This window comes from Aulonocara stuartgranti (genome assembly GCF_965226115.1).
Source record: "Aulonocara stuartgranti genome assembly, chromosome: 19".
Taxonomy (NCBI): domain Eukaryota; kingdom Metazoa; phylum Chordata; class Actinopteri; order Cichliformes; family Cichlidae; genus Aulonocara; species Aulonocara stuartgranti.
This window is the reverse complement of record NC_138955.1, coordinates 4165268-4191944: the sequence shown is the minus strand read 5'-3', so window position 1 is coordinate 4191944 and position 26677 is coordinate 4165268. Positions and strand designations below refer to the sequence as shown.

The 26677-nt window shown below is 42.0% G+C and overlaps 5 protein-coding genes across 8 annotated transcripts; 2 read left to right on the top strand and 3 right to left on the bottom strand.

The window, feature by feature from the left end:
* Positions 1-1715, bottom strand: LOC309695787 (uncharacterized protein). The gene has a single exon (XM_082516665.1). The coding sequence runs from the start codon at positions 1617-1619 to the stop codon at positions 585-587; it is 1035 nt and encodes a 344-aa protein (XP_082372791.1). The 5' UTR covers positions 1620-1715; the 3' UTR covers positions 1-584.
* A 716-nt stretch (positions 1716-2431) lies between these two features.
* On the top strand, positions 2432-9490 carry LOC309694803 (transmembrane protein 151B). Of its 4 annotated transcripts, none has more exons than XM_082515018.1 (3): positions 2432-2511; positions 4400-4800; positions 7249-9490. In XM_082515018.1, the coding sequence occupies exons 2-3, from the start codon at positions 4687-4689 to the stop codon at positions 8848-8850; spliced, it is 1716 nt and encodes a 571-aa protein (XP_082371144.1). In that variant the 5' UTR covers positions 2432-2511; positions 4400-4686; the 3' UTR covers positions 8851-9490. The 4 variants fall into 4 exon arrangements, with proteins under 4 accessions (XP_082371144.1, XP_082371143.1, XP_082371145.1 ...); XM_082515017.1 differs by having other exon boundaries at positions 2463-2554; XM_082515019.1 differs by lacking the exon at positions 2432-2511 and adding an exon at positions 2569-2888.
* Positions 9491-11185: 1695 nt separating this feature from the next.
* On the top strand, positions 11186-16315 carry lrr1 (leucine rich repeat protein 1). Its single transcript, XM_082516658.1, has 5 exons — positions 11186-11747; positions 13139-13237; positions 14423-14675; positions 14889-15363; positions 15464-16315. The coding sequence occupies exons 1-5, from the start codon at positions 11565-11567 to the stop codon at positions 15717-15719; spliced, it is 1266 nt and encodes a 421-aa protein (XP_082372784.1). The 5' UTR covers positions 11186-11564; the 3' UTR covers positions 15720-16315.
* dnaaf2 (dynein axonemal assembly factor 2) lies at positions 15952-18931 on the bottom strand. Its single transcript, XM_082516657.1, has 2 exons — positions 16924-18931; positions 15952-16833 (listed from the first exon to the last, which is right to left on the bottom strand). The coding sequence occupies exons 1-2, from the start codon at positions 18682-18684 to the stop codon at positions 16453-16455; spliced, it is 2142 nt and encodes a 713-aa protein (XP_082372783.1). The 5' UTR covers positions 18685-18931; the 3' UTR covers positions 15952-16452.
* Positions 18932-21413: 2482 nt separating this feature from the next.
* LOC309695516 (Krueppel-like factor 11) lies at positions 21414-24943 on the bottom strand. The gene is made up of 4 exons (XM_082516212.1): positions 24810-24943; positions 23713-24015; positions 22409-23348; positions 21414-22194 (listed from the first exon to the last, which is right to left on the bottom strand). The coding sequence occupies exons 1-4, from the start codon at positions 24822-24824 to the stop codon at positions 21893-21895; spliced, it is 1560 nt and encodes a 519-aa protein (XP_082372338.1). The 5' UTR covers positions 24825-24943; the 3' UTR covers positions 21414-21892.
* Positions 24944-26677: the final 1734 nt, after the last annotated feature.

Genomic DNA, 26677 nt, shown 5'->3' with positions numbered 1-26677 from the left:
AAATATAATCAAAGGCACATTCTTTAAAAATAACCATCTGATTTTAACCATAAAGTTGCTTTAATTCCCATTTTGGCTGGACTTTCAAGATATTACCACACCCTTTACTTATATTACTATAAATATGTCATAAATAGTAACACATTACCATTGAAGCTTGGCTTGTCATTAACATTTGTATAATTTCTACCAGACAAATGACTTTATTAAAGCCAAAGGAGCTGAAGTGAACGGTTGTAAACCAACCACCGAAGCGCTGCTGTGCAAAAGGTAATACAGGATGAACCAAGACCACAAGTGATTTCTATTTTGTCATATTTAACCTCTTCTATATGATGTATTCACAAACAGCAAATGTGCATGTTGCACATATAACTTTTTTTGCTGATCAAAGCTCCAGAATGAGCTATTTTTAACAACACATTTGAACGGGGAAAAAAAAAAGCTTTAACTAATGGATGCTTGTTGTTTATTTTCATGACAATTTACTACCCGACTTAAAATTAGGTGAAATGTTTAATAGTGTGATCAGTGGAGGAGTTTCAAGGGGGACCACAGTGTCCCTCATTTCCCAGCAGATTTATTCATCCCCGTTTTAAGTTGATTAGTAAACCTATGGCTACCACCAGCAGCATACCATCTCCCAGCTCCATCATCTTGCCCATTTCCTTCTCGCCTATAGTGTCCTGTTTCTTCTTCAGTATCTCCTCTTTGCGGACTCGGATGTCTCTTTGCCTCTGCAGCTGCTCGCTGTAGTGGGACTTGTAGAACTGGTCGAAATCAAAGATGCCTCCTCGGCCGTCTGGGTCCACCACGGAGCGTCGGCTGTCGGTTTGCCGTCTGCCTGCGCTCCCGCTCGTGTCCTTGACGGAAGGCCTGACTGTAGCGGTGAGGTCTGCCAGACTCAATAGTCCCAGGTCATATTTCTTCCTGAGCCCCTTGTTTCCCAGCACAGTGTAGGCCTCGCTGATCTCCGAAAAGCGGACTGTGGCCTCTTCGCTGCCAGTGTTTCTATCCGGGTGGTAGGTGAAGGACTGCTTGTAGTACGCTGTTTTTATCTGGGTTCGAGTGGCGGAAGGTGCCACTTCAAGGATATCATAGTAGCCAGTTTTGGTTTTGTAAAGAGGCTCGGATCCATCACCGCTGTAAGCCCTGATAAATGACCGCTGCCCGTGTTGCCAGTACAAATGCTGACTATAAGGGCTCTGCTGTCGGCGGAAAGTGCGGGGCGAAGTCCTCCAAAACCCGGCGCGTCTCCACTGTCGAGACAGATTCCTGTTTTCTCTTTGTACCTGGTTCTTATTATAAAGAGAAAACTCCTCAGGAACATAGTAATGGTAATTTTCTGCAACCGCTCCGTTCTCCCAAATAGCACCAAGCACCGGCTTTACACTTGTGTAACCGTCCCGAGAAGCTAGAGCACAGTCTGTGTGCGCGGCGTCTTTGGCTCCATACGGCCTGCCATTATGACTATCACCCCAAAGAAGCCCTGCTGGCAAAGGCGAACCGTGTGAGGCACCTTTCTCGTGTTTACTGTGGCTGACACGTAGGCAGTAGTTATTTAATTTGTGTAAGAAACCGTGCGCCCTCCTTCCAAAACAACTCCTGACCTCCGCCATGTTTCCTCTGACGAGTGCTATGTTCGAAGCGTGTGTCGGGTAATCTCGGGGAGTTTTTGTCTTCTTCTTCTGTATAGGGTTTACTGGCGGTCGGCAAACAGCAAAATGGTGCATTACCGCCACCAACTGGTGTGGAGTGTGGACTGAAAGAAAGAAAGAAAGAAAGAAAGAAAGAAAGAAAGAAAGAAAGAAAGAAAGAAAGAAAGAAAATCCAAATTCTCCCGAACAAATGGGTCTGCCTTAAAAACCAAAATACAGCCTGATAACTTTCACCTATAGAGGTCGTGCGAAACAAATCAAGTCGAACTTCACTTCCAATATAAAAGAAAAAAAAAAGAAAAAAAAGGGAAAAAAAAAAGTATTGCTATTTATTGAATACTTTCTCTCTTTTTAAACTGGGACGTAGAAACACTGAAATAAGAGGTCATGCATAAATAAACTAAAAATCAAGACACTTATATGTAATCAATTATCATCTAGCTTCTTAATGAGAGAAAGGTGAAGCCAGATACATCAGTAAAAAATATGGACACTCTAAGTGACTTAACAACAGTGATGGGAATAAAGGCGTTACAACTAACAGCGTTACTAACGGCATTACTTTTTTCAGTAACGAGTAATCTAACTAATTACTATTCCTATCGTTACAACGCCGTTACCGTTACTAACAAGAAAATGCGGAGCGGTCACGTTACTATTTTTCAACAAACAGACGGTTGAAGCTGTGTTTAGGTTACTGCACCTTATATCAGTTGCACAGAAGTAGCTGTAAGTAATGGCAATCACTTTCTGCCCAACGATCACTTTTTTGCACAACACCTGGAGCTAAGGGGGCAAAAGAATCGCATGAGTGCTGCTGTTTAACTGAGGAAGAATAAAGTAGTCGTAGTCGGTAAGCCAATCACATGACCACTTCAAGATGACAAAGCAACAAGGTGATATTTTTAAATTTTGAATTTTTAAATTGTGTTGATAGGCCACGTAAAACCAGAGTCATGATAAACAATATATACATGGCGTTTTTTCCTCAATAGTTTTGTCAAGTTTACTGTCTAAGGACAGCGCTAGCAAGCACTCTGCTTATGACCAAAAAAAGAAAACAAAAACCCACCCCTTTGGTGTTGGTGGAAAAATTCACAATGTCCACCAATCAAAAACTGATAGGGCAACCTGACATTTGGTTGTTTAGGAAGAGGGGGAAGTTTTAGGAGTGATGAGAGAGAGAGAGAGCAGAAAAAGAGAAAGAGAGCGAGTTTTGAGATGTGAGAGGTTTGTGACGCTTAACATGTTTGGAGTGTGTAGTTAATGTGTTGTCTCGTGTAGTTAGTTAGTGCGTAGTGTTGTGTGTGTGTGTCATAACAATGAGGTGACTGCTGTCTGCAGGTATCAGGCTGTGATGTTCTCCTTTATAGTGGACAGAAATTATTTTTTCGGAGTGGCACAAATAATTTGTGTGGCATCTTATTGAATGCAGAACAGCTGATTGTTCTGTAAATAGTTTGAAATGGTTATTTAAAAAAGGGTAAAAGGTAAATGGCTGCAAATAACTTTGTCTGCGAAACTTGTGCATATGATTTTAAAATTGGCAATTTATATTAAAGTTATGAAATATGATTAAATAAACATGTTTGTGGTTGTTACAAAAAACTTTTCTACTTGGGATTTATGTTTTTTGTCTGATTTTGGATCAATTTTATTAATACAGTATGTCAAAATGAAAACATAACTGTAAATTCAAACACGTGAGGTTGTGCTGAAAACAATGATACCAAACAAGGCAAAGTAAATAGTTTTTAACGGTGAAATGTAGAGGAAACATCAAATGTAATGAAAAATGACCAATTATACCCTGGACCCCAGAGGGTTAATTTTTTTTTTTAAGTAACGCAATAGTTACTTTATAAGTAATTCATTACTTTTAGAATATTGTAACTCAGTTACCAACTCAGTTACTTTTTTGAAGAAATAATTAGTAACTATAATTAATTACTTTTTCAAAGTAACTTGCCCAACACTGCTTACCAATATAAATATCACTGAAAAATGATATGACATATATTAGTGGACATGCAAATGTCAGACTTTAATGTCAATTTTATTTCTATAGCACATTTGAATGCAACAAGGTTGAGCAAAGTGCTTTATAAGTTGGTCAAACCAAAAAAGATAAAACCGTAGATCGATCGAATTAATGGAATAAATATGGAATAAAAACAAACAAAAACAATAAAATGAGCTATATTGGTGGCGGGGTTAGCACAGAGAGACAGATAACCATTCACCATCCACAATCATAACATAAAAAAAACACATGGTACTCAAACTTAACCCAAGTTAAAAAAAAAAGAAAAAAAAAAGCGACCAGAGCAAAACAAAACACACAAGTAAAATATATGTGTCAAAAACAAAGACATAGCCTAACATATTAGAAAACCTAGCCTTATTGTAAGGCTGTATTTGTTGTTTGGTTAAAATGTAACTAGTTATAAAAACATTATAACTTGACTGACTTAAATTTCATAATTTCTAGAAGATTCTTTTGTCCTCAAATATAATGATTAAATAATAACAATTTAACGTATATATTTTGACAAATCTATTCTAAATCAATTAAAAAAAAAAAAGAATGCATTTTTATTGTGAAGGACGCCGTTTGATCCTAACCGGAAGTGAGTGCGGTCTTCTTTGTCGTCGTAAAACATTTCATACCAGCGTTTCGGATCCACTTAGTGCCTGCGTTAACAAATGCAGCGATGCCCCTTTTTTATGGTCTTTCTCAGGTAACTTCAGCTACTGACTTAGTACACTGACTGCATCATGGTTAACCTCTGCTGTCTCTGCTGCGGTGAACTCCCTGAACCCCGCCCCCCTCCTCCGGGAGCAGCGCGGGACTCCCGCTCCGCACAGCAGCAACATCAGCAGCAGCAGCCTGCTGGCTCCGGCCCAGACGCCTCGGGGCAGAGGGGGCCACCAAAGGGGGGAGCGAACGGAGCGCTATTAGGAGCGAAGCAAGTGAATAAAAAGGAGTGAGCTTCCAGTTTCTCTCGGACATGCGAAAAAGTGCAGCATGCTCTCATCCGATCAGGACTCTGCGGAGGACGCGGCGGCCAGCGGTCTCAATGATGTTGATGGAGAAGAGGAGGAGGAGGACTCACCGGCTGAGAGTGATGTCCCGGAGGAGGTAAGAGCAGACAGATGTAGTCATTATTTTTTCTTCTCTGATAACTTCCAGAAAAGTAAGTAGTAGGTAATAAAGAGCCATATGTTCATTGTTCAAATGTAGGAGGAAAAGCCACACAAAACATGCGGTTTTGTTTCATTACTGCCTTTTTGGTGCCCCGTGCAGTCATCTCTGTGCCATCACTTTCACCTGCAGCCAAACAGCATCATTGCTTCTTGAAATGTCACAATAGTTAATTTGACATAGTGGCAGCACACTCGAGTGATGTGGAAAAGTACTGTAACGACAAAAGCACAGATTATAGTCTTGCACAACACAAGTTTACATGCATGTGTCTGCATTAGTTCCTCCACGCCCTTGGTGTTTACTGTCATCGCGTAATTACTGTGCTTCTGTCTGCAGGGGGATGACTCTGACCACATTTCTGTGGTTGCAAACAACTTGTGCCTATTTTTCCCTTACATTTCCTGAGTTCAGCTTCCTGTAAACTGTCTCCATGACCAAGGATCTAGCATATATGAGTCAGCTTTTCTTTTTTATTAAAGGGTAACCTTTTTCAGATGTCGCACCTATGATGTCTGCAGTCACAAGGCTTGGGCCGCTTCAAAGTCCGCCCTCTCTGGTTCACAAGAACCGAATCCCTCATTTGCTCCACAAATAACTCAGGTGGAACCGGCAGTGTAAGGCATCTCCACCCCTGTGGCAGTGCAGTAATGAATGGCTGGCTGTCAGGATAAATCCTTTCACTCCATAAAACACCAGAGGTAGTCAATGTGGAGGAATATCACCACGAGACAAAAACAAATTTAAGCATTTGAAATCAGGAATCTCAGATAATTGCTTGACAAAATGCAGTCAATTTAATTTCAGTAAATAGTCTGAGCTAAGGTTCTCTTTATGCACTCTGGAAGTTTTGACTGTTAGTGTTACTGATGAAATAGCATTCAGCCAGTGTGTTTGCTGAATAGGACTGTTTGACCGCTGCTCAGTTTTGCAAATGGGAGCACTTTATGTTTCTGTTTGGGCGCTCCGCTCCAAACCTCCCAGTGCTCCGCAGAGTGATGGATGGGTTTGTGACAAAGTGGTAACAAGAGAAGCTTTCAGGACATGTACTCAAGGGAGAGTGAAAAAAAGTGGAAAAAAAGATACTTTTACCCTACTATTTCTTTGGGTAGCTAAAAGCTTTGAGATATATTTTATTCTTTACTAAGAACAGTATAGGCCAACTGCAAGTAGAATAAAATGGACATGTTCAAGAGAAGTACTGGTGCTTCATAACTGAAATTAACTGTGGTCCATCTATAAATTTTCTTAACTGCTTATCCTGTTCAGAGGTTGCGGAGGATGGAGTCTGTCTCAGCTGTTATGGGGCAAAATGAGGGCTGCAACCTGGACAAGCAGACACCTACGGCAAGTTTAGAATCACCCATTAACCTAACATGCAGGTTTCTGGAGGAAGTCAGAGTACACGGAGAACATACAGCTCCATGCAGCCTCACCCAGCTGGTGCATGTGAAGCCAGGACCTTCTTTGTGTGAGGAGACAGAGCTATGAGCCACTGTGAACCCACTGTGTTCAGTTACAGTCGACCTCTATTTACTTTAGCTGTAATTTAGCTGTTAATGCAACTAAAATGTGTTGTTTGGAGATGGAACAAACAAACTGCTTCCATTATTGATAACTGGTGGAACTTTGTTTTGCAAAATAGCATGAAAAAAGCTTGTATCCATGCCGACACTTCCATTAAGAGTCTTTCTTTCAGGAATAAATCTTGTTTCTCTCTCAACATCATGCAATACTTGATTTCTGCCACTTTATTTTTTACCTTTATTATGGTGATCAGATTTTTACGAATACACCTGACCTTACCTAAAAAGATCAGATGCTGTCTGCCGTTGTTATTTACATTTTTATCAGATTCTATCATAGTCATGTACACCATTGTTCTCTGTATGCTGCTGTTAAGCGGCTGTCTCTGTGCGCCCGCAGGCACAAACGTTTGTCTCCAGACTCAGAAGAGAATTAGAAAATAAGACTCTTTAATAAGCAGCCGCTATTATCCAGGAACAATCTACAGAAGGTGGTCCTCCACAGTAACCGGTGTAGGATCAAGAAAAAAGTTCCCTTGATCTGCTTAATTGCTCTCATAATTGCTCTTGTTTTTGATATGGTATTGCATATGATCCGGTTAACTCACTTGTACATGTTTTACTTACATTACAGTCCCTGCTGAATCCCAGTGTTCTTCCTTCAGTGTGATTTTCTCTGTGCTTAGGTAGGGAAAAAGCGCTTCGATTTATAGCTTAACCACTTTCATTTGCATTTCTGCTGCGAGCCTTAAAATCGCTGCCATGTTTAGCGGGTTCATTGCTTTAAGTGTGTTTTTTCATTACTCTCCCCTTCATTTCTTTTCCATCCCTTTCCCTCGCTCTCTCTTTCTCTCTGCAGCAGCGTCCAGTCAAGCAGTCCCTGGGTGCTTGCGTCTGTCGGGAGTCCCACTGGCGCTGCCTGGTGCTCTCCCTGCTCATGTACAGCTGCCTGGGTGCAGTGGCCTGGTGTAAGCTGACCCGGGTCACCAAGATAAGCTTCAACTCTGCCCTCACCTCCTCTTTAACATCCTCCTTTACCTCCTCCCTGCGGGGCGCCTCTGGGGTGGGCATCGGAGGACACGCTATGATCTACCACGACAGCCCCTGCTCGGACGGCCTCATCTACATCCCCCTGGCCTTCCTGCTCATGCTCTACGTGCTGTATATTGTGGAGTGCTGGCACTGCAGGGCCAGGAGCGAGCTGCAGTGCAAGGCAGACGTGGACAGCGTGTACGAGCGGGTGCTTCGGATGCAGCGGGCCCAGCCTTGCATATGGTGGAAAGCCATCAGTTACCATTTTGTCCGGCGGACACGACAGGTGACCCGGTATCGTAACGGGGATGCGTACACCACCACGCAGGTGTACCACGAGCGAGTCAACACTCACGTGGCCGAGGGCGAGTTTGACTACAGCCACTGTGGCATGAAGGATGTATCACGTGACCTTAGAGGCCTGGAGAGGCATCCAGCCATTCGCCTGCGCTTCACCAAGTGTTTCAGCTTCACCGAGGCGGGCCCAGAAAATGATTACCTCAGCCAGAGAGCCAGGTTCTTCTCTGAAATCGAAGGTTTGGATGATTACATGGAGGCTCGGGAGGGGATGCAGCTGAAGAATGTGGACTTCAGAGAAAACCTCTTAGCCTATGTAGACCCAGACAGCATGCCTTGGTACACTTCCCAGGTTGCCTTCTGGCTGGCAGCTCTGCTCATGCTTTCCTGGCCTCTAAGAGTGCTCACGGAGTACCGCACTGCTTACGTGCACTACCGCATCGAGAAACTGTTTGGGTTGGAGTACACCCACAGCAGCCCCTCCCCTCTAGATGAAGACAGGCCTGTGGGGAGAAATATTGGTTGCGTTATTCCCAGAGTTGACACGCTGGACAGCACTGAGATGGAGTGGCACATACGCTGCAATCGCCAGGTGATTCCCAGCTACTCTGAGGCGATGCTGTTAAACATGAGGACAGGGGCTTCTAATTCATTACAAGACACGTCTTCCTCTAACTGCCTTCTACTGGACAGCAGCCAGACTGCTGAGAGCTACGGAGCGCTCCAAAGCCAGGACGACTGCGAGCAGTGCAGCGAGCTGAGCGGACAAGGAGCTGGAGGAGGCAGGAGGAGGACGATCACCAGCTCCAGCTGCTCCTCCATCCTGTCCTGCCGCGGAGCGCTGTTCCACTCGCACCTCTCCTTGGACACTTCTCGCTTTTCCCTCTGCCGCATGTACGGCTCCCATCGAGGGAGTCGCAGCAGCAATCTGACGGAGCCCTGCTGCGCGGACGAGCAGTGCTGCCGGTCGGACTCCAGCCAGCTGGCGCTCAGCAACAGTCCACCAACGTACAGAGACGCACACTTCTTTCCTGTTCTCATTGTGCACCGGTCCGAGGGCAGCGAAGGCGGGAGGGAAGTGAGGCGCTACTATGTACGGAGGGGGTCATCCTGTGTGGAGACGGCCTTGTGAGACAGTGGTTAATATCAGATATGATGGAGGGTATGGTGGGGTTCATTGCTATGTGGATCAAATATGCACTTTTAGCAAGTTTCACAGTAAAAAGAAATTAAAACAAAAGGAAACCAAGAGTGTTAATTTATTTATTTTGAAAAAAGTTACAGATAGCGATAGCACTGAACTTCATCCACATCCTGTTGCTACACCAGGGAGTCTTATCTTGGAATTTTCATGTCTTTGCTGCATGATCTGCGCATCCTGCTAATTTCATCATCTGTCATTTGCAGAAATATTTTCATTGTGTGTGTGTGTGTGTGTGTGTGTGTGTGTGTGTGTGTGTGTGTGTGTGTGGGTGGGTGAGGTACCTTTATGGTTACAGAGCGTTGATCCATTCAGAGGCACATGTAAGAAAAAGAGGTAAAATTTAAAAAGTTGCATGTTGTTGCAGACCATTTGAAAAATTAAGACACGCCAGGTTGAAGCCAAAGACTTTTTTTAATGTTATTTTTTATTGAGACCTAGAAAAAAACAATGTGGAACATGTGAACTGAAGACCGTGATGTGAATGTCTAAGTGAAAACAATAAAGGTGTCAAAATGTCTAAAATCCCAATGAATGTTATCACTAATAAAATGACTTTTTAATAAACTGTAACAAATATTATAACATGTGTGTCTGTGGGGCCCTCAAAGCACAAGATGAGAAAGAAAGGAGACAAAACAAGGAAACAAGATCTGAGTTAAGTTTTTTTTTTTTTCTCTGATCACATTGATCCAAAGCGACAATGTCACACACTCTCAGACTCACAGCTCACTGTTACGTCTCCTGTCCTTAACTGCAAGGGCACAAACTCTAAAGATAGAGTTGGGACTTCACTTCAAATAACACCAGAGGGACGAGTGGTACAAATGAAGCATATATTGATACAAAAATAAATTCAGCATGCCTTTTAGACTGGAGAGTTCATTTTCTGAATAGCAAGCTAAGTTTTTGATTCACTCTACTTTAAATTCACCCAGTCTTATTAGCATAGTAAGTAACTGCGCATTGTTAGAGACTTCAAAATGTTTTTCTAGAAGAATTTCTAGTAAAATTTGGGGTTCTAAGACTAAGATCTTTAACTGAGGAGAAAGATTTGATCCTTTTAAACTGGAAGTTATCAATCCTTTTATCTCATTCAACTCATGCAACTTATTGTAACAATTGGTGGATTCCCCCCCCCCCCCCCCCCCCCCAAAAAAAAGAAAATGTTTAAATAGTGACATTCTTATTATCGAATGAACAATTTTTTTCTTTCATCTGCCTACTACAAAGCACCGTTGGTAATACTCCGTTTTCCACTTATTTTCAGAGGAGATTTTCTATTTTGAAGATTGTTACACATCAATATTATTCAATTAATATTAACCAGATTAATGTTTATAAACAAATTTACAATTTTAATGTAAAACCATTCTAAATTTGCACACTACAAATTGTAGTTTGAAAAACACAAGGCCACTTAATATTTTATTTCATTTTATTTTATGTCAGGCATTTACATAATTTGCAAAAAGTCATTAGTAGGCTATATAAAATAACCTATATGTGTTATAGAGAGATCTTTGTTAAAATTATTATCATCTGAGAGGCTGATATTAGTTATTTGCCGATATATCTGTATCAGTATTTATAAGGGCCAAATAAATATGTTATTAGTATTGATGTTGCATAGTTTGTCCACTAGTGGCCACTCACACAACTGGAGGAAGGAACACATAAGCTGAAGTAACCAGTGATTTGTTGTGACAATAAAACCATTTTTAAATTCATTTTTATATTATCTTATTGAGGACTCATGAGTAATCTGTTTATGTTTAGTGTGTCTAAACACTGGCGGATCACTTTTTAAAATCCCGAAAATATCAGCTAGTCTTAAAGATCCTGTACCAGTCAGGCGCTAGAAATTATAGGAATTTTGCGTTATACTTTGGCCGGAGTAATACAATAAATAAATATGGGCATTAATACCAAATCTGTAAAAATAATAAGTATTCATATCAAAGTATAAAATATTTGTAAAACCCAAATAAAACTAAACATTTTCAAACAATAAAAACTACAAACTCCCAAACAAAAAGTCAAAACAAAATAAAAACTAGTAAGATAATATAAAAGTATAATAACTCATATTGGAAGATTAGAAAAAACTTTGGATGGCCTTAATTTTTACTTTTATATTCTGATCATAGGGTAGGAATTTGTTGTACAAAACACTAAAAAAATAAGAATTAAAGCACTTCTTAAGTCAAACTGGAGTACCTAATGAAGTGGTCGGTATGTGTACATGTTTATCGCGGGCTTGGTCTCGCGCCTCCCTGACGTCACTTCCCTATACACGCGAGGTTTGTGCTAACGGCAGCTAACAAACCAACTGACAGCCGAGAACATTCACTGAGCTCTGTAGCTTAGTCAAATTAATGCGAGGAAAACCCAAGTGACTATCCCCGCGGTAGATGCCGGCTCATTTTTTCGTCAGCGGTTTAAATGCAGCTGCGGCTCTGTGAAAAAGGCTGGTCTGTTGTTGACATCCATAACGAGCACGGATGTGTCGCCAGCCTAACCACAAACGCTTCGAGCTAGCCTAACTTTCTCACGGAAGTTTTCCACCTGGTATGCTTTTCAAGCATTTGCTCACTGTGACTCGGCGTTAGGCCGGACTTAAATCTGTTACTTAAGAGATTGCGATGAAGCTCCAGTGTGATGTCGAGGTGGTGAATCGGATGCTGCCGACGTTTGGGATGAAAAGTCGAGGCAAAGGGACGAGAGCAGTGCTCTCTATTGGAAAGCATTTGGACAAGACGACTCAGCGCAGCAACATCTACTTGATGATCTGCACAGCCAAAGACAGAGCCGGATCAAAGTACAAGGTATTTTACTCCTTACTTTAAAAGCTATTGTACAGCAAGTACTATCTGTTCAGTCTGGAGCTAATGTTTATCTCTGGGTGTGGTGCGTCTGTTTTTATTTGGTCCCTAAAGTAAGCAAATTACAAGATGATTAAAGCTAATTATTTTATTTAATTTACTCAATTTTTCAAAGTACATTTTAAGACCAGAAACGTGTAATTTAGTTCTTCTGGCGTCTGTTTGTTATGTCATGGATGGCATGAGAAGTGAAGTGACGCTATCCCATCATGCCTTGCTTTTCAGACACTCAGGGGGAAAAAGTAAATAAATATATAATGAAACCCAACGGCACGGCTCTAAAAAGTTAATAACTTACTAAATCGTGAAAACTATCAGTTGATCCGGCGACTCAGCATTGTTTAGAATATTTAATAAAGTAAAATATACTTGAAATGTTACGGTGTTGTGCCAAAAAGTGATCGCTGATGTTTATGTGTTTTTAAAATCTAATATCTTTCCTTAAGTTGATGAGTAGACTATAGTCAACTGGATTTAGTAAGGGGGTATATATAAAATAGAGAAATTACCTGTTTTGCTGCTCTCTTTATGACTCTGTTCTGTATTATAGTGGCCACCTACGATATCTTTATAGAACTAGTATGTTATATTTGTTACAATTTCTGCTCTCCTCTTGTTTAGACCTGTTTTGGTAAAAGGCATTTTTAATGTCAGTGACACTTTTTACCTGGATAAATGAAAGATATAGAAAAGCCACTTTGCCAAAAACATATGACATAATTTTTGACTCAAAGTGTATTTATATCATTAATGAGAGATATGTTTTAGATGTGTTTGACAGATTACACCCTAACAAGTCATTTAAGACAGTTTTAATACCAGAAAACCACTGCCTGTGCTGTTTATTGGTCAGTGAGAACACACAGACCTTTTCTTTTCATTTTCAAGCTCCAGCAGCTAATATATTAATCATTTAGTTTATTGATCTATGACCAGTTTTCATAGTGAGTTAAAGATTGGATCATTTTTCAAATAGAAATTCACTAGTTCCTGTGCACACACACTAAATGATATTTAAGAAAAAGAAAAAAAAAATCCCAAATTTACCTAAAGAACAAACATCAGGAAAATCTCACTGGAAAGTACTGCTGGAGTTAATCAGATCTGCCTTTTAAAATATTCATTATTTTTCCAATAGTGACCTAAACTGGAAACCCTCGTCATATTGTTTTCATTTTGTCAGCCTCTGATGTAAACGTTTGCAGCTGTTGTCACCTAGCTGTTGAATGTTGAAATTCAGTATTCCAGTCTTAACTTGCTTGATGCACCACCGCCCTGAAGTTGTGTAATGTTTTTTCCCACCGCTGAAATTTGACCATTTATTTCTCTTCTAGCTAAAAGGCAACATAGAGAAGTTCTTCACTTGGTTTGTGGAGGAAGGCAAGGCCACTGTGAGATTAAAGGAACCTGCTGTTGACATTTGCTTGAGCAAGGTATGACATAGAGCACACCGTGACTGCAGTCTTAGTAAGGAGTATACAACTGAAGACCCTGAATTAAATTAGAAGATGTATGTACATTACAAGAGTGAAACAAATTGTTTTGCATTAACTAACTGTCCAATTCCACTGTTACATGGTTGTTTATTGAGCTTTTAGTCAGCTAGTTAATAAAAGTTTGACTGTAACATGTAATTTTTACATTGTTTTTACATTTCTCACAGCAGAGTGATGTATTTTATGAGGATGTTTAAACTGTAATATTAGAAAAATACACAAAACCTGCTTCAGCCGCCTAAGCAGTCTTGTTTGAGTCTGTGTAATAGGAAAACTCAGAGGACAGAAGACACTTTGTTTGATTAACAGGCTGTTGTTGGATGTGCCTGGAATAGTCTTAGCCTTATTCTTTTAGTTGGTGTTCAGATTTCTGAGAACACTGAAGAATGAATATAAACACAGAATTCAAGCCAGCAAGTAGGCTTAGCTTACTTCCCTGTCATAGGATCATGTCACTGTATTAAAGCCCCCTCCCCGCTCACTAAGTACCTTGCTAAGAGTCTAATTTTGCATTGTAGTGCTGGCCCTTGGAATGGTTGTTCTCTTTGTCTGTCCTGGAAAAAGAACTTTATGTTCTCTGACTCATTTGTCAACCACAGACACACACACACATACACACGTCAGTTTCAACCCCAGTTCATGCCATAGCAGAGAGCTTAGATGACTTATTGTTTGTTTTTCTTATGTTGCACAGCCCTCCGAGGTGTTTAACGCGTCACACTCTTAGAAAGCACACAGCTTCTCACAGGCTTTTAAATTGAGCAGGTAAACATGGAGAAATGTGTAAACCAAACCTCGGTTAACCTGCTTGGCCACAGTTTTGTAAACATTCTACTTCTCCTACAGTAAATGGATTAAATTACCTGTCAGTGCACTGTACAGGTGCACAAACCTGTCTCCAACTCCTCTATTTTCTATCCAACCGACAATCTCTCACTCCCAGCTGCATATAGTCCATCCTGTTCATTCAAAAGAAGTATGTCAGAGCATTCTAGGTCAGGGAATCTGGGTTAGATATTTCAGTGAATCTAGTCATGCACCACAGCGACCTTTGAGGAGCCGTGAAACTGCTGTTTCCTGTTAATCCACTGATCCAGAGTAACTGTATTTATCTATCTCTAGGCCGACTCCAACAGCTTGAAGAACTTTCTCTCGGCGGCTCGTCTGGCAGACAGAGGGAGTGACACGAGCAGCCTTCCTCTGTCCACACTGACTCCTGTTCGCGCCAGAGACGTAGAGCAGCCCAAGAAGAAGCTCGCTATCGTCTCCAAGAAGGATTACCCACTCACCTCCAACTTCCCTCACTCCCTGGAGCAGCTGCAGGTGTCGTACTGCAAACTGTCACGCGTGGACATGCGAATGCTTTCACTCAAAGGTAAATTGATAAATAAAATAAGTGAGTCAAGTTGGTTAAAGGTACCATGTCTCCTTGTCTATGCAAATCCAATAATAAATAGTTGGGTGTAGCTCCAAGTCACACATGGGGAAAAAGCCATTTCAAGACCCCAGACTCCTAAAAAGTGAAAATTTGTGTGTCAGAGTAGACTCTGCTCTCTAAGCTGAGGTGTTTCTGTTTGATTTTTTTCAGCTCTGCGCAAGCTAGACCTCAGTAACAACCATATCAAGAAACTTCCTGCCACCATCGGTGACCTCAGCTGTCTTTCCGAACTCATCCTTCACAATAACCACCTGGAAGCCTTCAGCGAGGCACTCTGTCTGTCCACCCTCCAGCGGACCCTCCAACACCTGGACCTCAGCCAGAATCGCTTACAGACGCTCCCTGCTCAGTTCTGCCAGCTCAGAGAACTCGTGAACCTTAAACTGGACGATAACGCACTCCTGTGTTTGCCGTTCCACATCGGCCGACTCTCGAAGCTGAGGTTCCTGTCCGCGGCACACAACCAGCTGACTGTACTGCCCGGTGACTTCCGCAAGCTGAGTCTAGAGAACCTGGACTTGTTCGGAAATCCATTCATCCAGCCCAACCCTCTGGACCACAAAATGCAGCTTACATTCCCACTTCCACTTCAGGAGTTGGCCTCCAGAGCCGTGGCCAATCTCAGGTTAGATTTACATGCTGCTCTGCATCCAGTTTAGACCTCACTGTGGTTCTCTAGCAAGTATAAAACTCATTAATCCTTTATTCTTTCTGTCACTTTACAGAATCCCATATGGACCTCACCTTATCCCTGCTCACTTGTGTCGGGACCTCAAAATAGCCAAGACCTGTTACTGCGGTTGCATCTGCATCAGTTTCTACATCAAGACTGCAGTGAGCATGAACCTCCACCAAGTCTCTCACACAGTTGTGCTGGTGGATGACATGGGAGGCACAGACGCACCGGTGGAGCAGCACTTCTGCTCGCTTTCCTGCTACTCCGAATTCTTAGACAACTCCCTCCAGAGAGGAACCAGATGAGGACGGAGACCTATTTGATCGAAAAACATTGCCGCCTAGAAACCTCTGTGCACGCGCATGTGTGCGCTGCAGTAGGTAGCATTGTGGGATACAGTCTAAGAGTACGTGAAGAGGAAGCTGCAGTGGTAAATGGCTTTGCCGTAGTTTCCTTATGCTGCCTTTGTGTGAAAAGACAATATTAAGTTTGTTGTGTTTTTAAAAAGAGCTTCAAGCTGTTTGTTATATGCTTACATTTATGTTCTGAGGCAGTTTCCGTTTATCAAAATGGGCTCTGAGACAAGCATGAATATGTTACCTCTTGCTCCATCTGAAACAGAGTGGCACTTACTGTACGTTATGATAGCAGGCAGCACAAAACCTTGTGCTGCTGGCAAGTCTCTTAACAGTATTTTTTTTTCCTTCCTTGTGTTTAAAGAGACTGCAGGTTCACCCACTGACCTACTTCCATCAGACAGGGGAATTACAAGATTAGATAAATTTCCTGAAAACAGTGCCTCAGGGTCAATGACTAACAACCAAAGGGAGGTGCTTTTTACTGTGCAAATGACCCACAATTTTTACATATGTGAAAGATTAAATAAAAGTATTCATTGTCATGTCTTAAGTACTTTATTCTGTTGGATCCAAATGATTTATTCCCCATTTTTGTCACAAGTTTGCATGAAATCAGCAAAAAAGGAACGTCGGGTTTTTAAAAATTACGAGCAATGTTTCTGCATCCTTCACAGCACCATCAGTCCAGCTCGTACATTAGAGTGTTTAGGAAGGTGAACCCAGCTGATGATGTATGATCACTGATTACTATCTCATTTCCATCCTTATCAATTTCCCTCAGTAATACAGGTGGAGGCTTGTTACGTTGTAAGACTGGTGAGATTTGCTCCGTCTGCAGGTCATCTTCATCCATTTCCTGCTTTGCTGAGCCTACAGTGACGTCTTCAGAGCAGAAGGTGACCCGCTGGCCCGATTCTCCTCCGCTTGATGTCTTCACGTTACGTGTTGGATGCGTATCCTTGGACTTCACAACCCTCTCAGAAGTGTCGCACTCATCCATAGCTGTTTTTCTGGCTTCGTCACTGGATGTCTGGTTCTGAAATGCTGCATCTTGTTCCATCTGGCACAAAATTGATGAAAGAAGAGGAGAGAAAAATCAGTAGTTTGTAGAAACTTGTACCAACAAACTGAATTTTACAATTGATCTCACCTGCGCCTTTCCTGCTACATTTGCTTTTTTCTTTTCAGTCTTCTCTTGGATATCTGAAGGTTTCATTTTGGATGCCTCCTCCAAACTAGAGGCCAGATTTACATCTTCCTCTCTTATTGCACCATGGGATTGTTCAGTGGAGATTAAAATGTGCTGATTTTCAATCACAAGGCCCTCATCATCAGCCACTGGGCCTCTTTTCAGGGCAAAAGCTTCACACAGAGTATCATCATCCTCTGCTGCTCTGTCGCATCCACCTTCACTTGACTTCTCATCTTCATTCTGATTACCTTGTTTTGCCCATTGCTTCTCCTCTTTTAATTTGTCGTCCTCCTGCGCTTTTCTGCCTTCGTGACCTTCAGTTACTGTTTCCTCCTCCACATGTTCCTGGCCCTTCTTCCATTTTGCCTCATCTGTACCGATCGCCTCTTCCCTAATTTGTTCTCCTTTCTCTTGAACTCCGTCTTCCTCTTTTTCACTATTTTCCCCCCCTTTCTCCTGCATGGGATTTTCAGTTTGTCTTTCTTCCTTTAATTCAGCCCCTTTCTGTAGCTCCTGCTCCCTCTTCTCCCCTTCCCTGTTTTTCTGTTTGTCTTCTTCTTCAACCTCACTTTTGTCCTCCTCGCTCTCATCACAACTTGCACTCTTATTGTTGGCCATTGCTGGCCCTTCAAATAAATCAGGAGGCAAATTATGAGGAAGAACAGGCAGGGTGACGATGAGCTGTCCTCTCTGTTTGTTGAACTTGGCCTCTCCTTTGTCTTCATCCACGGGGTAGGCTAAATGTAGTTCCAATCTGTAGGCTGGTTTCTTGGTCTCCAGCAGCAGTTGCTTCTCTTTTACTTCAAGGCTTGTGTCTTTGACAGATTTTAGAAGAGGCAAATCAACAGTCACCACAATCTCTTTGGGCCTGGGGCTTTGGGCTGAGTCTCTAGAGCATCTAAAGTCCTGGAGATCAATAAGTGATCGATACTTTACTGTATAGTTCGGCTTGGTTGGCTCTCTGGTTTTCAGTAAGCTTTGAGGTTTAGAATCAGTACTGTTTTTTGTTGTTCTTGGTGCCTCTGTGGGCTTTGATTGTGTGCTCGGTCTTTCTTCATCTGGGTATGGAAAGGCAAGGGGGTCTGGAGGGTCTGAAGACTCCTTGGCTTTGAATCCAGGTATGGCTTTTCTTATAACACAGGGCTGTGGGGTGCCTTTGTATTTTGTTTTCATTTCTCTCATGTTCTTTTTGTCCAGAGTCACTTTAAAAGTGCCCTGGATTCCCTGGATAGCTATACTGTCCACCATTTCCAGAAAGCTCTTGTTTTTGCTTGCCATGCGGGTAGTGTCAGGGTGGAAAACAACATCATAAATCATCATTTTGTTACCTTTAGGATCTGTGTCCTGCCTCCCAGGGTGCAGACTGTGAGGCAAGGACCAACACTGACCTCTGCGGCCATTCTCCGACACAACCCACTTAGATGAAGGCTTCCCAACTTTATCACTGGCGCAAATGTTGATGAAACATTTCTGCTTGCCGTCCACGCTGGTTTTGATGGCCCTAAACGGTTCCGGGTGGATAAACTCGACGGTGTTGCCTCGCTCCTGCTCCAGGATTTTGATCCCTTCTTCGTACATTTTCCTGTTCTCGGGGTCTGATATTTCTTGGGTGTAATCCCGGAGCATTTCCCGGAATTTCTCGTCTTTGAAAGCTTTCGTAAACCTGTCGACTTCATACGCTGTCAAGTTGAGCTCTTTGAGCTTCTCCCCGAGCTCCATGCTGACACTGGGAGAACAGAAGCGCTAAGCTGAACGTAGCTCGGAGGACAGAAAATGGCCTCAAATTTCCGTGACTTTTAATCTTTGGATAAAATAAAGAGGTGAAATTCAAAACACATTTATCACCTGGTCTTACTAATGTGAAAGATACGCGATATATTTTTCTTCTTTAGGTGCAATAATAGACGGTCCAGCGACAGTGTAGCGGAAGCAACAGTTGTGTTGATGTAACTATAGCAACGACAGACCGGCGCAACCAAAAATACCGACTGATAGGCCCCCCCCCCCCCCTTTTTTTTTTTTTTTTTTACGGATTAAAGGTTAAAATCCAATAATAAACAATAATAAATGTCGTCATTTAACGAATGAATACCAAAAAAATGAAATATGAATGAGAATATGAGACACTTTTAAATCCCATATTTGGGAAATTATTTTGTTAGAGCAGGTGAAGTCATGATGAAATGTGCTAATAATATTAATATCATTATTATTTTATTATCTTTTTATTACTGTGTTACACAATGTGACAGCATGCGGTATCAAAGGCTCGCTATATCTGTCTTAATCAGTGTATTCAGTTTGTTGATGCCACAAGTTCCAACTATGGCAAAGTGCACTGCCTTCCCATCATTTTGCTTCACGTGTACATGTTGAAGGACCTCAGCTTCCTTAGGAAACTCAATGTGGACACTACTCTTCTTATAACAGCCTTTGTGCTGTTCTTTCAGTTCAGCCTGTTGTCAATGTAGACACCCTGGTACTCATCCAGTGTGCTGATGTCCTTGTGCTGAAATGTGCACCGTCTCTCTGATGTTATTTCCATTCAGAAGCTGATGATTCTTGCCAGACCACTCTATCCAACCAATGTGGAAGTATAAGAGTATTTCTGTACATGGCACGACTTGGAGTTGTACTGGAAGGCTCAGGTGTAGAAGGTGAACATGGATGGAGACAGCACACGCTCCCTGTAGAGTCCCCGTACTGCACATCACCAAATCAGACAGAGAAGGTAGTCAGAGATGGTAGATATGTTTTCTGATATTACTACCAATTCACTCCCAAATCTCTTAAACCCAGGTTTGTAACAAAATTGTGTGCAAGCGAGTGACTCTGAATAGGGTTCATAGGCACAGGGTGTTACCTAAAAACACACTGGAAGAGACTTCATCAAAGAAACACCAGATGGACTTTAGTATTAGAGCATTGCAAAAAACATTTCAAAGTTACATTAAAAAATTCCACTAAACTGCTGACCTTAAATGTGTAACAACGTAACGAAATTGCAAAATTTTATTTTAGGTTACAAAACAACATTTACGTGTGTCAAGGTTTGTCTTCCTATTCTCTTCTACAATGAAAAATTCCACAAACATGCCACTGCTACAGTTTTTTAAACAAATGTTTTCCTGACCTTTAATAGTTTAGTCTTTACTGTCATTTCAGAAAAATCTTAATTAACATTTTGATCATTTTTAAAATATGATCTGTTCGGAACTGTGATTAAGGAGACATTGTATAGTAGATACAATTGGTCCCAACAATAACTCCCAGTAATACCTAAAATCTCGTCATTAGAGCATGCCACCTAATCACAACCTATGAATTAAACAAACTCTATTAATTAAAGCTTTAAGCAAATAAATTTGAATAAAATGCATAGTACAAATAATCAATTAGCTACCCTTGAACTCTATACAGTATACTTTTTAATTTCTACTCATTATGTTATCATGTTAATGATGACATAATGGGTAGGCCGCTATTTGTGAAATATCCTTTTTTTTCTTCTTGTTTTCTTGTTTTTTGTTTTTATATTCCGGGCGTGTTTTTTCCATCGTTGCAAGCAATAACATTACACAGTCCCACCAGCAGGTGTCTCCGTAGACCACAGTTCAGGTGGAACTCAGCCAGTTAGTATATCGGTTAGTAAGGCAAATGGGCGGGTGTGCGAGCGAGAGAGGTGATTGGTCGCACCCCCAGCAGTTCCTGTTCCTCACTGTGTGATTGGAAGGGGTGGACTGTTACTAGGTATGGGACCACTGCTTATGAAACTGCGTGTGTGTGAGAGAGAAAGCGGCATCACAAAGAGACAGTACATCTTTATGATTCATAAAAAAATAAAGTTCTAACAGTTTCTCAGAACTTTGCACGAAAAAAGGTCAGGCATGTGACTTTATTCTAAACACCAGTCCACATATGCTAAATACACCAGGGACATTATAATGAACTTAGTAGAGTATTATGCAAGAGCTGTAACTCGTGCCCTCCTTGCTCCCATGTGACAGATCTGAATGTGCTCAAATATGCTTCTAATGAACTCCAATACAGAACAACCAACTTGCCTGTCTGTTCTGACTCATCTGGCTCTGTCTCTGAGCTAATGAACAGGACGCGATGTCCCCAGATGGATTTGCCAAAAGAGCTTTTATAACACCCAGAAAAAAATCATTCAACCAGCAGGAAGCTACCCACAGGCCAGTCAGCACATTTGAAAGAACATGAGTGAGCTTCAGTTGAGGGCGGTGGCGGTAGTGGGAGTCAGCATGACACACACACACACACACACACACACACACACACACACACACACAGGATGTGGGCAGGCACCACTTTTGTGTATTTGTGCGTGAGATGACTGGGAAAGATTGCTGACTTCATCTTGATCCCACACATGATTTTTTTCATTTTTAGAATATGGGAAAGGTCACAAGACTCACAATCACGACTCATTTACCCTTGTTTTTTATTACAAATATGTATTAAATAATATGAAAAGGTAGACAGGGAGATACAATCAAGGTATAATTATGGTACTGATGATTACTATTCATATGTACATTTCTTTTCACCCATCCCCCCCCAAAATGTGACAAATTCATTTCATAGTACAACAAACAACACATTCACATACACGTACATGAATATCAACACAAACAAAGGAGAGGTGCAGAAGGTGAAATGTATAAGACAAAACTTCATACAAAGGCTTTGGCAAGAGTGCATACATATAATCACAATTATATAAACAAAGAATCTTTTAGAGAAAATATGTGTACAAATGAGCAGTAGAGCAGGAAGAGAGTCCAGTGCATGATTTCTTTTTCATTCCCATGATTCAAAAGAACAGCAGTCCCATGTGCTTGACTGCTTCCTGTGTGTCCCTCTGGTATCTTGGGAGTGGGTCGGGTGGCAGGTTGTTCATTGTTTAGTTTGAGCCAACAGGTACCAGCATGCTTAGCGCTGCAATGCCAGACTTCGAGGGAGGGATTTTTCCTGTGGCCATTTTGTTCAAACTCCTGACGTCAGCCTGCCAGGAGGGAATTTTCTTTGTGGTCATGTGGCGGCGGGCGTGTTTGGTCAGGTGATCGCTGCGCATGAACCGCCGGTCACACACGGGACACACAAACTTCTTCTCGCCAGTGTGCGTACGCCTGTGACGGGAGAGCTCGTCTGAGCGGGCGAACCTCTTATCACACCCGTCCCAGCTGCAGCTGAAGGGCTTCTCACCTAAGGGAGGACCAAGTGAAGAAAACAAGTGAGTCACATTGTAGTCATAAAAACTTGACACATAACTGAGCTTGGCTTACAATAAAACAATGAGCTCACTCTCTTTCCCGACAAGAATAACAAGGTTGGAGAAGGAATGTTTTACAAACAGGATGCAACACTCATTTTCAGTCCACATTCTCACAAGCAACTCTGAAGGCAGTAAACCCCCCACCTGTGTGTGTTCGAAGATGAGCTTTGAGGTGTGAGCTCTTGAAGTATGTCTTCCTGCAGCCTGGGAAGTTGCAGACATAGTTCCTCCTGCGGGAAAAATCCATCTTTGTGGCTGTTGTGGTGCTGCTGGGTCCTGTTGACAAGTACACAGGGGCTGGGGCCAGAGGTAGTAGCTTGGTGTTGCCCAGGGTCATGACAGTCTGAGGGCAGTGGGTACCCTGAGAGACGGATGACTGAGGGAGGACCAGCATCACTGTGCCTTGGGGCACTGAGGAGCCCACAATCAGGGACTGCTGGACAGGGGGGTTGTTAGCTGAGGTGGGTTGGGGGAGGATGGGTGTGGCAGCAGCCCGAATGCCAGAATTGGATGTCTGAACCGCACTGGGGATGAAGGCTGAGATTATACCCGATTGGCTGCTGACAGGGAACATCTGGCAGATGATTTGAGGGCTTGCAACTGGAGGAGGGGACACAGTTGTGGGAACAGGGGGAGAGGGTGGGCTATTTTGTGGTTGGCTGTTGACAGGAGTTAGGGTGGGGACACTGTCCAAACAGGATTTGGGGGGACTGGGTGGCTGCTCTGTTTTTGAAGGTATGAGAGAAGCAGGAGGGGATGGAGGTGTGGTTATCTGCTCTGTGTTTGTGATGCACTGCTGCTCCTGCTGCTGGGAGACCATTGTAGTAGCTGTTACCATGTCCCTAGCTTTCTCTGGATTGGGGGCCACTGGAATGTGGTGCTGGCAGAGGGTTCTATCCGCAGTGTGGCGGATCACGCTTGTCGCCATTGCTTTGCAGGGCTGTGTGAGGGGGAGAGAGGGGGTCTTTTCAGCAACGGTTGCCAGGACAAGTTGCTGTGTGGATGCGACCAAGCCAGAACTTGACTGCGACGCGGTGCCTGATGATGTTTCAACAAAGCTGGGACTGTGGGGCGGGGTCATACACTGCAAAGAGACAGTCAGAGAGTTAAAAAGTGCATCTACTGTCTCTAGTTACATAAGAACCTACATTTGCAGTGATAAGCATCACAGGTGGCAAGAAGATAAGACATAAGAATAACCATCATAATGAGCTATAAAACAGTGATTTTTATGACCCTGCCTCTGCAAGAAGGAACTCTGCCTGACAGTCAAACACCTAACTGTAACAAGGTTTTTCTTGTTGTAGCAATTGTCAGCTGCCCCAACCTCATATCATTAACACTTATGCATCACAAGGTCAAACCTTTCAGTCCTTTTAGTTCAAACTATGATGAAGAAATGCTGCAGTGGTGGTGCCCATATGTTGGTGCTATATGATATGTCTTACCAGGGAGGAGAAGGACACAAAGTCCTTTGGGGGGTCTGGAAGTTCTGATGGTGGGAGGGAGTCGCCGGAGTCTGAAGCTGGGGTTAGGGGTCTTGGTTTGCAGGTCTTTGGCTTTGGTTTTGGCTTTTTGCGGCTAAAGAAAAGATCTGTGCTCCAACAGCTCATGCACACCAGAGCCTCCGCTGCTTCCAGGTCAGTGTACTCCAGACCAGAGCAGTCGAAACCCAATCCACTAGAGTCAGAGTGCTCGCTGTCATGCCTCCTTCTCTTTACATTAACCTCACAGGCATCCATATTCTCAGTCTGGGGGGGGTGGAGAAAATTAAATTACATTTCTGTGTTCAGGTCACTGACAACACACGTACAAACACACAAAGCTATTTTCCACGCCTATTCCACATTATGTTTATTCAGCTTTTCTCCGATCGCGCTTAGAAGGAGACATTTTTTTATTCTATGAACCCGAATGGAACAAAAAAAAAATAAATTCTATTTCCAGTTATCATCTGCTCAGTCACTCTTCCTGTACCTGAAGTTCCCGGGCCAAAAAGGAGAGGGTGCTGGTGACTACACCCCACCCCATGCACTGCCTCTGGCCCGAAGCCAGGACACCTCCCATGACCAAATATAGACCAAACAGTGACGTGCTGCCGAGATGAGCCATGTGAAATCCCCATAAAGCGGGTTTGCATCAGGAAGTAGGCTTGTCACGTTCCAACTTTTATTATATATTTTTCACAGTAAACAAAGCATATTAGTAATTCTCCACAGAAATACACCCGGACTAAAAAAAATTGACAGCGACAGAGTTGCGCGTGTCGTTGCGTGATATTTTTTTATTTTTCTTATTTTATTTAAGGTTGAATAAAATGCTAAAAATAGTGTTCATGTTAAATATGTTTTTTGTGGCACTATTGCAAAGTTAATTAGACAAAAAATTATAATAAATATACTTTTTTTAAAATGTCGAATTAAGCTTTTCATTTATGTAAGTGCTGAAATGTCAAAGTAAACAAGTGGACGTTAAAAGAATTGAAGTGAAAACAAACAAAAATGTTGCGTAAAGCTAAAGTGACAGTTTAATAAAATTGCCTTACCTCGAGTGAGTCCATTTCGTTGAATTTTCGCGATGGCACTGAGGAATAAAATATTTTGATATCGCGTTTTTGTTTCTGAAGCCAGTTTAGAACAAAGAGACGGCGGTTGCCAGAGCTGCTGCCTGTTCCGATAGGGTTGAGGTCGTCTTTTCTCTGACTGGCTCCCTTTTCTCTCAGCTGTGTGTGTAAAACGTGGGGGGTGAAAAGGAGGAGGGGGAAGGGGAAAAAAAAAAAGAATAACAAAACTCACAACACGCAAAGGCGGGTGGCAACACTCCACCAATCACGAGCGTGCGTGTGAAGAGCTTCAGCCAATGGGAGAGCAAAAAGCGCGTGAACAGTGCGTGCTCGCTGGACGGTTGGAGGAAACAGGGTGCGTGGTCGTTGGTGGGCGTGGTCACAGGAGTCAGCAGTGTCAGGGTAAACCCGATGAACTGCCATCCGCCAAACTAGGCGAAAGGTCGTTTCAGTGTATGCTGCATTCATGGGCTGTAGGAATAATCTCTCGGAAATCTCACATAACATTAATTTGGAGCTTAAGCACAATGTATGTCCTGGAGAATGGTAAATCGGATTCATTTTAGTATATGTTAGAGTAATATATTATAAGACAAGAATGAAAAACAATGGCCAATAAATGTTCATAAGTGATGACTGGTGATTAAAAATTATTATTTTTATTAGATCTACCTTTCACAGTCTAAACATTTCATCAGACATTTTTAAATATTCAAATAATAGCCGCTATCTCTCTCTTCTTTTTGATATTAAATAAGAAATTGCAGTGAACCCTCTTATATGAAGTTTTAACTGTATTCTTTTCTGCTTTTTTGTGATGCTGTACGATATGTTTTTTAATAATCTAAAATAGAATGAATAATACAGCAAAAAGTCCACGTCTAGTTGATTATTTTTGAAAAGCATTTGCAATAGCTCATAAGCAAGCAAACATTTGAATTTGTAGTTAACTATCTAGAAAAACATTTCAGTAGGCATATTAAAAAAAAGCTTTAAAAAAGCACCGATTTAATTGTGCTTTATACTCAGCTGATTTGACTGAATTTATGGAAATGGGTCTATCTGAGAAAGGTAGCGAAGTCATTTTTACCAGCTTTTCCCACAATACCTTGAATGCAACACGACTGCCTGCCGAAACGCGGGGTTCTGTCTCCCGCGCTCGTGTGTTTTGTTTTGTTCTGCTGTTTTTCAAGGTGTTTATGTCGTTTTCTTGCAGCTGTTAAGCAATTGATTACGTATCAAATTCACGTTTTATAACACAATGATACTCAGCCAAGTTTCCTAAAGCTTGTTGTTGCGATCTTTAACTTTGTTGCCAGAAATAATGTATCACTCCCATGTTTCAGTTTTTCCCCCTCCACTGTAAACTAGGCCATCCAGGAAAACACACCAATTCACTGTCAGTCATGTTTTCCTGTTTTGTTTTTTTTGTCATAATCCTCGAGCCTTCTTTTGTCTTATTGGGTATTTTATTTTTATTGAACATCTTCATACATATGAAGACATGCTATGGCTTAAAATAATTCAAGTCTCCACAGGGCAGTACATGCTTATTTGTCCTGTATGTAGGGCAAAGGGCTTTCTGTGTTATGCATTGTGCTTCTGACTCTAAATATGTTCTGAAAGCTTTATGTAAGTGTGTGCTGCATGTTTTTCCTGTGTCCTATTGTCTGACCATTTGTATGAGCACATCTACATGTAAGAGAAACCAAACTGGTCCTGACCTACATGTGCTGTTAGTTACATCATCACCAACTGTATTTGGACAAAAGGGGGAAAAATGTGTCAGAACTTCTAACAAACTTCTGGAAACCACAATATGAAAAAAAGTAAAAATCAGTGCTTTAAAA